Source organism: Acanthochromis polyacanthus, chromosome 14 (genome assembly GCF_021347895.1).
Source record: "Acanthochromis polyacanthus isolate Apoly-LR-REF ecotype Palm Island chromosome 14, KAUST_Apoly_ChrSc, whole genome shotgun sequence".
NCBI classification, from domain to species: domain Eukaryota; kingdom Metazoa; phylum Chordata; class Actinopteri; family Pomacentridae; genus Acanthochromis; species Acanthochromis polyacanthus.
In genome coordinates, this window is record NC_067126.1 from 20,368,722 (window position 1) to 20,377,699 (window position 8,978).

The 8,978-nt window shown below is 41.7% G+C and overlaps 1 protein-coding gene across 1 annotated transcript; it reads right to left on the reverse strand.

Moving 5' to 3' along the window:
* Positions 1-359: 359 nt before the first annotated feature.
* On the reverse strand, positions 360-7,243 carry lrrc3 (leucine rich repeat containing 3). Its single transcript, XM_022191845.2, has 2 exons — positions 5,498-7,243; positions 360-4,244 (listed from the first exon to the last, which is right to left on the reverse strand). The coding sequence occupies exon 2, from the start codon at positions 3,893-3,895 to the stop codon at positions 3,095-3,097; it is 801 nt and encodes a 266-aa protein (XP_022047537.1). The 5' UTR covers positions 3,896-4,244; positions 5,498-7,243; the 3' UTR covers positions 360-3,094.
* Between the last annotated feature and the right edge of the window lie 1,735 nt (positions 7,244-8,978).

Consider the following 8,978-nt stretch of genomic DNA (forward strand, 5'->3'; position numbering starts at 1 on the left):
TAATTTGAATGTAACAACTCTTACTAGTCCTGACTTTACCTTTGTATCATTTCAAGAGAGCTATGCACGAATTACGAACATAATAGCTCTCCAAGCACCACTTTGGGTGTAAACAGGTGGCAAGAAACGGCTAAGAGCCTCAGAAGTGCAGGTCCTCAGGATTTTGAATAACCACAGCTGTGTCGTGATTGGTTGCAAGCTCCCTGATCACGTCAATGGCATGAGGGAGGAACTGCTTCTGAGGCCCACAAAATCTGTGGAGCAAAAAAACACAAATTAGTGCATTTCATTGTGCACACGTCTACACGTGGGGGGGCAAAGTGCGAACCCAAAAACAAAGACAAAATTCACCACTGAACTGTGTTGGAAAAGAATTTTTATTTTGAAATGCTGGTAAGGTGCCCGTTAAACCCCAAACAAAACAAACACACAGTAATTGCTGAAACAGACAGAAAATTTATATGATTCTCCCCGACAAACTTATTGGAGCCCTTTCATTTCCATCACAGAAATACACAACTCATGGACTTCCATAGATCCAGAAAATAAATCGACCAGATACAAATGTTCCCAAAGACATCAAAACACTCTGATAGGCTTTTAGCCAAAGACATATTTTACAAAATAACAACACAGAAGGCATGTTCCTTCACAGAAAATGTAAAACTTGTATACATACTGGTGATACAACAATTGACAGGTCAAAACTTCACAGACAGACACTTCTGTAACAAAGATATTTACAGTAGTACAAAAAAAAGAATATTCTGTCAAATGCAAATATAATATGCAAAATTAAAAACAAGTCAAGTATTTGTTGCAAATAATTATTTGTGTTTATTTTAACCTGTTTGAGCTACTACATAAGTTGGAGTCACTTACATGAGGACAGGTACAGTAGGTTGTCAATCACGGAGAAGCTTGTAACATTTCAGAAACGTGTTTCTGCGGTAGGGAGGATCGACAGGGACTAGACCTGACACTCAGCTGTCCAACAGTGCGATGGTGTAGAAATCCCAGAGTAGGCACTTGGACACAATCAACTCCTGACCAACAAAGTTACCCATGAGAAAAAAAAATCACATTTCATTTGCGTCCAAACAGTGTTACGCTACACTCAAATCAATAGAAGTAATGCCTATGGCATGCTAATTGAGCTGCTTGTGGTTTGCTGCTGTGGCCAAAAGATAAGAGAAATTATGTGGTGTTTATTTCTGGATGGCAACATTTAACATAAATACATTCATATCTTAAAATATCAGAAAGTTATACTCCAAAAATTGAAATCATAATATGCATTAATTTCTATTTTCTATATTAAACTCCTTTATGATGGCTTTTTGTTTTAACTGTGCTGTAGTTAGATCCATTAAGGAAATATTTAGGTGAACAAAAGCTCTGTCTGTGGTGGAGTGGATCACACACTGGTGCAATATTTTTACATAAAAATGAACAAAGAACAGTTTTTTTTTTCAGCAATATTGTTGCCATATATGTTGCTATATGTATTAAATTATTCAGCCTGCAGTTGTTAATTGATTCCTTCTATCCAGGGCAGTGTTACTGTGGCAGATCATCACATAATGGTGTAACCTTGAATGAGGAGGTTGGATAATGCACAAGGGGTCAGAGACAAACCCATGGAGAGTTAATCACTCGACTCCACGCTTTTCAGCCTGTTGTGAGCTTAGTAATTTAGTTTTTATTACCCGCATGTTGAAGCAGGAATTATGGCTGCATGTAGGCAAACAAGCACAGGGTAATGTTATTTGTGTTCATCTCCATTTCAAACCTGCCCCCTGACAGGGGTTGATTTGCCAAATCAACTTGCTTGACATGTAGATCCACAAGACACCGCTGCTAAGATTGGATAGGTGTCTACATCAGGCCCTCTGAGAGCCTCTGCCATCAGTTGTTACCCATTACACTCCTCTCTGAATAGATTTGTAAAGACAGAAGCATAATTCCAGCTGAACCTTATGGTTCTTTCTCACTGTACTCATTAACCTCTTTCCAGCAGAAATGAGCAAATGACAAACCCACTGTGCACTACCTTAACTACAAAGCAGAGACACAAATGAGAATAGTAAAACATATAGCAGGATATTTTTTTGTAGGAGGAGAAACATGAGCTTCAATGGAGTTTCAATAGGCAACTTTCCACTATAGGAACATGGGGTAGGTGTGAAGTGGCACAAAATTTACAGGAGCTTCACCGTAATCTGTCTTTTCAGACTTTCCATTATCATTGCAGCGTTACCTGCAATGTTAACTCCAAATGCGCTAAAAGAATGGCAAATAGTAGTTACCCGATGAAACTCCAGTTCTAAGATGACTTAGTAATTTGAACAATGGACATTTTGTTACATTAGCCTATATGGTGAATTTTACATTACAGATAGTGATGACAGGAGGGCAGAAGAATGATACTCTACGAAGACCTCAAGAGAGCAGAAAAATGGCACTTGTTGTCCTCTTAGAGTAACATTGTTTCCTGGATCAACAGTGTAATTTGTAAGGTTAATTGGTGGCAGTGCTTGCACTGAAGTGTTACACCAACTGAACGTTAACATCTTGACCTAGTTCATTTGTTAGACGTTTCATAATAAAGCCTCCACCTTGACAAAGTGACACAAAGTACATAAATCCGTCAATACAAAGTAACTGGGAGACACCGTTGTCGCCCTCATTCATCTCAGTCCAAATTCAGTCTCATTGTGGATCAACACCAGAGTGGGAACATTTATCTCTCCAGTCCAAATCCATCATCTCATTTGAAAATGTGAGTTTTTGGCTATACTTTGCTTATTTTGTGCTATCACTGTTGTTGCCCCGTCTGGGGGTGGCTTATGTTTAATAAAACCAAAATAAATGAAAAGGAATCATACAAACGACAAAATCTATGGGACAGAGTAAAGATCAGATGTGTTTGCAAATCAAAGTGATTATGTGTTTAAACAGCTTTTAAGTCTTTTTTTACATAACCACACATTTATTCAAATTTACACGCGCGCGCACACACACACACACACACACACACACACACACACACACACACACACACACACCACACCTCCTGAGTCGTACCAGCCGGTTAGAGAACCGTGCTGATGGTGTCAAAGTCCTTGCTAATCTGAGAGCTGCTGGGCAGTGACTTGAGGTACTCCAGGTGCCTCCTGGCATCCTCCTGATTGTGTCTCACATAGTAGATGACATACGCAATCACCATCGTGAACCACCCGAACATAGTGACAAACATGGCTACATCAGTGGTCTTGTGGTGAAAGTTGCAGAAGTTGATCCCTGAGTCCAGCACCTGGATTACCGGTTTGCCTGCATATTCCTCCTGCACCGCTGTGTGGCAGATCACCTCGTTTACTGTCTCGGGGTCGAGCCGCAGCTCCCTCAGGACCTCCTGCAGCATGCACTCACAGTGCCACGGGTTGTTTGAGAGGCTGATTTTTGCCCGTAGACGGGCAAATGCCTCTTTAGGGACACTTTGGATGTGATTGTTTGATAAATCCAGCACAAGGAGGCTGTCAGATACTCCTTGAAATGCCCCAACGTCCACAGTCTCAATGTCATTGTTGGACAGGTCCAGCTCCTGAAGGTAGTGCAGCTCTTTGAAGGCATGGTTGGGGATGTGGGTGATGTGATTGGACGCCAAAAGCAGGATAACGGTATCTCTTGGAAGATCGGATGGAATCTTCTCCAAGTTGCGAGACATACACTGGACCACCGTCAAGCCATTTTTTTCTATGCAGTGACAAGTTGTGGGGCAAGCCATCACTGGTACATTCACAAGGAATATCCCAAAGAGCAAGCCCCATAATAGGGCAAAGCCATTGAAAAGCAGTGATTTCCTGGGCATAGCAGGCCCTGCCACGTCCTGCATATTCAGCAGTGACCTCCCACAAGTCCTGTCAGGCAAAGGCAATCATAGTTCCACCTGTTTCTGGGCATTGACTGGGGATGATCACTGCTGCATTAGCGCTAAAAATTATCAGTTTATTCACAGATACGTGTGGGCTTGTCTCAAGATAATCCTTTAAATTAGATTTGAAAGAGTTTCATATAATCTTTTGAAACACATTTCAAAGGAGCTCATCCAAAAATTTGAGCTGCTCATTGAACATATTCCAGCTTCAACCTGTAATTTCAGGTTTATTGTGAGGACGGTGAAAGAATCAGAGAGCTAGGAGCAGACCAAGCCCAACACCGGAATCAATATGCCATGTAGTGCACTGGAAAAAAAGCAAAGAAAACAATGTTATTCAATGTATAAGTGCACATGTATTCACAATGGAGATATGAAGACACGCACCCCTCCGCAACCCTCCGCAACCCTCTTCTTCTAAGTGCACGGACAGTTGCCTTGGAGTAAATGCTATTCCTGCAATGTTTACAAAACGTCTAATGTGATTATTGAGAAAAATCCATTTCACTTCAGTAAATCTCATAAACCAGCAGGCACACTCATGGGTCATCGCGCGCATTTCTCATTCAATTAGGAAAAACGTAATTTGGTTCCTCCATTGTCTCCTATAAATGCTACATGGAATTATTCTCTGATCTTAGAGCCCTGCACATATCAATATTAATTAGCTAACCAAAGAAGAACAAACTGTAAAAAGAGCTCATCTCACACAACGAGGATAAGCTGAAAAGCTCTTTTTTTCCACAGCTCCCTCATTTCAAGGACTGCTGTCTCTCATTCACAGACACATGATAAGAATAGCCGGGGACTCTAAAATTACTCCATCTGTCCTGCTAGAGGATCATCACTTCAGGACTGCGCACCCTCTGGTGGGCTAAACTGTTCACACAATGAACCCCCTTGCTGCGTTCGAGGTCACCCGCCCCGTGGAGCCGGTGTCTCTTTTTCATTTTTTTCTTGTCTTTTCTCCTTCTTTGGCGAGAACTTCATATAGCTTAAGGCCACGCACACCATCTCTCTCTCACACACAGCAGCCTTAAAAAGGCCCCTCACGTTCTCATCAGTCTGTACGCAGCAGGAGGTGTGGACAAGATGTGGCTCTGACATACACAAGTGCAGTTAAACATCCTGCGGTTGTGTTATGACACCGCAGTATCTTGGAGTAAAATAATAGTGTTTACGCATGCACGGGGTTGAGGTGTGGGTTATTTCTGCAGCAGCCTCTTAAAGTGCAATTAGGTGGCAAATTGCCTTTTTTTTCCCAAGGAAACATAAAAGGAGCCAAAACGGATTACAGCAGGACAGAAAAATTAGAGAGGTAAACATTTATGCATCTTTAATAAGTATATTAGATGCCCAGAGCGGCAAGAAAACCTTCAGCAAAGATTTAAATTTAATAAGGCTAATGATGCGTAATTGTGGAGTAGGCAGCAAGGGAGTGTTTGGTAATATTGCGGATTTTAATCAAATTAACACGTGGTTCTGTGGATGCAATATTGCATCAGCAGAAGCGAATAAACATGAGTAAACAGTCGAACTTAAGAGAGGTGGACTTCTTACCGGGAGAGAGTTTGATCCTGAAAGACACTTTTTTATACTCAGTCTCAGCGGAAAAGGAGGTGATGGGGAGGCAGGAGTTATCACGTCTGCATCGTGGTCGGAAGAAGCGTAAAGGTCTCTAAAAAGCAAGGCAAAAGGGGTATTTTCTTTAAAGAAAAAACTTCAGCACGTCCACATCTCCGTGAAGGGATGAATAAGCGCAGCATAAAGTTCCTCAGCAGCGCGCAACGAAGTTACATCTCCGAAAGAAATGCTTCACATCTCCAAACGTGTCTGGGTTTCTGTCCTCTCCTGAAGCGGTCACACTTGTTGATGAGCCTGGTGGAGGTGGGGGAGTAGGCGGAGGAGGTGTTGGTGTCCCAGCAAGGTCTCTCCAGGAGTCGCACAGCCCCGGCTCATCAGGCGCCTGCCTCTCCGAACCGCGCGCCTGGCGCCAGAAGGAGTCCCGGCTGCGCGTGGATTGGACTGCTGTTCCGTTGGCAGCTCTCCTCGTCCTCCAGTATCCCCCCGTATCCCCCCGCCTCACTGTGTGTCTGTCAGTCCTCCTCCCTTCTCTCCTCTAAGCAAATTAGACAAATAAACAGGAACACTGAGGCTGAAAATTGTTCTCAGAGACAAACAGCTATCAATGCAATTAGTAATAACTTTTAAGGTGGCTGACAGCTCGTGGGAGTGGATTTCCTTCATGGAGGGGGTACACATTTGGTACTGGGCTAAGCATCCTCCCCCAGGAAATGTTGACCATCAAGCGCTTCTTTTCTTTCCATTGTGTTGGATTTATTACGCACTAGATTTTGCTTTTTCTGTATCGGTTTATGGTGGAAACGTCTTTATGAAAGAAAAGAAAAACTAAACTGAAGCGTATTATAGCCTTTATTACAACGGAGTCCTTTGCTTTTTTCATGTTTTTATTTCGGGGTACAAATGCATAGGTTCTAAATATTGAGGGGGGCGTGTCCTTTGCATCTCTTGAAATCTGCACCCATGGTGGGATGGCTTAAGCTAAGATATGGTTTCGCTCTTTCCTATTCTTCCTCTATTTTCCCTTTTTTTTAAAAAGCATTGCTTCACCTAATCAAATCCAATCAAGTGCTTTAAGTCCAAGAACAACAAAGTCATAATTAGACTAATAGAGGTTTGGATTGATTCTGTACTACAGCCCACCTCCACACCTTGCTCATGTCACTCTGAACTGTGCTGTATTGATTATTTTTCCCACCCCAGGGATTTAGGCTTCACAGCAGTGGATCAAGACGTCAGCTTTGAGGTCTGCACTGTATTAAGTGCTTTATTCAAACAGCGGAGGCTTATTCTTCACTTTAAAAACTGCCTCACGTAGAATGCACGTTCTTGGTTTGTCTTCTAATTTAACGCAACATGAATTTTTATGACTGAATCAAGCACCATGTATGTCTGCATCCTCTAATAACGTGTGCACTCTAATCAGTCTCATAAATAAGCTTTTAGGCTTTTAGTAGTATTTCATTAAAGATAATGTTCTAAAATTATGTACCCAAAGAAGAAACACATTATTTTTTCTCGTATCTATTGGGGAGCATTAACACCACAATGAGCATAATTTGCATCAATATGGTAAATAAGGTCAGCTCTTGTGTGACCTTAACTGTCTGATGATTGCACACATGCAACAGAGCACAAAGCACTGTTTTTGTGGAGGGTTTATTCTCAATAACTCACTGTGCACAGCAGTTCTAAATTGCTTTTGTCGACAAAGTGCACCAAGCCAAACCTCATAGCTGCTCATGAAATGTGCAATTGTTGCATTTTAGTGCAGGTTATAAAAAAAGAGGGATGTCAATCTTCCAAATAACCTTGACAAGAATTTCTTCCGACAAACATCTGCAAATATGGGCTTAGAGAGTGAGTTAAACCGACCACTTCAATTCCATTTGCACTCTCCCTCCCCGTGCGATTCAAATGTAGGTCGGCTGGTCCCAATGTTCCAGGTGTCATTTGAGCTATGAAGGAGTGCAAGTTTTTCCACGGGACCCAGTCCTGCCACAGTCTCAAAAACACGGGACGCCAGCTGGCATGATGGATTGTGCTACTATATGTGGCACTTAACTACTGAACTCCTGGATCCTGATGTTTGATACTACACCATGCAGCTTGGATTTGTGTGGCAGTGACGTACATATTACTTGGGAGGCTCCATAGGCATGGAGCTTTTTGAAACAATAAATTTGTAATTGCCTGTGTAATTGTCTCATTAAGACTTCACTGTGAGCTGCAGGAGAGTCTGGCTAATTAACAGCACAAAGTAATGATATCTTAAAGCTGCACTAATCCATAGTTTTATAGCAATTATTCATTACGTGCAATGTGAAAGGGTCACTTTTAGTCACTCACAGAGGATTATCACAATATTCTGAAATTCCCCGCAGCATGTGATATGGGAGTAGAGAACTCTCTGCCCTACTTTTTCCCGTGACTTGGTGGTTGCTAATTGATTGATGTCATAATTTCTGTCCTTGTTTTTTTCTTTTCAATTGTGTAAGATACGAGGTGACAGCATTATGGAGAGCTATCCTATGTATGAGATAGACTGATTTGAGTTACAGTATACAACAGAAGTGAGTACACCGCTCCACAGTATGCGCTAAATGTCAAATGATTGCATCACCTCCTAATGATTGCATTATTTGTGAGCTGAACAGTGAAGTATTTTCGATTATGAGCCACCAAAAACAAATACTTGACTATGTTGAAAATACAGCCTCTACTGTAGAAACTCACTGCACACAAATGTAAATAAACCTGATACTGATCACTGACACACCAGTTAGAAAACCTGTGATCAATGAAACAAAAGTGAGTACATGTGTGACTTCCATTTGCCCAACTGCATGTATGTGGTTATAAAATGAGCTGTGAATATAGGGACTTGCTCAGCGTTGGTCCCATTAGCTGTGCCTATCTGCATGTCTGCATCATGGCTTCACGGGAAAGATAACTGTCAAAGGAATTAACAAATCTGATTGTGAAACTTCACAATGAAGGAAAAGGACACAGGACCAAGTAAAAATCAATCAAAACACAGTTACAGCAGTAATCAGGAAGCATGGAACCTCTAATTACTGGTGCAACTGCTGATTAATATCACTAATCAGACCCACAGTGGCTATCATCCTAAAATGACAGTCCATTATTTGCACAATCTAGGTGTTAAGGACAGACAGGCATGTGCGTCACACGTAGCACAGAGGTTATCAGTGGATACAATTGGAGTTTCTGCGACAGCTCAGACAGTGTAGAGGACACTGAACAACAGTGATCGTTATAGACCTTAGTTTGTTTCAAAACTGAAAGATTTAATTTTAATAAAAACATGAATAGAAACCCACTGAATAAAGGGAGGACATTCTTTTGTCAGCTGGGACCAAGATAAATTTGTACAGTTCAGAGTGGGACCACCATGTTTGATGTGAACTTGGCCATGACCAGCACAATGAATACATAG

Bases quoted from the DNA above. Each gene is read 5' to 3' on its own strand.
- lrrc3 (XM_022191845.2), bottom strand. From the start codon at position 3,895: ATGCAGGACGTGGCAGGGCCTGCTATGCCCAGGAAATCACTGCTTTTC.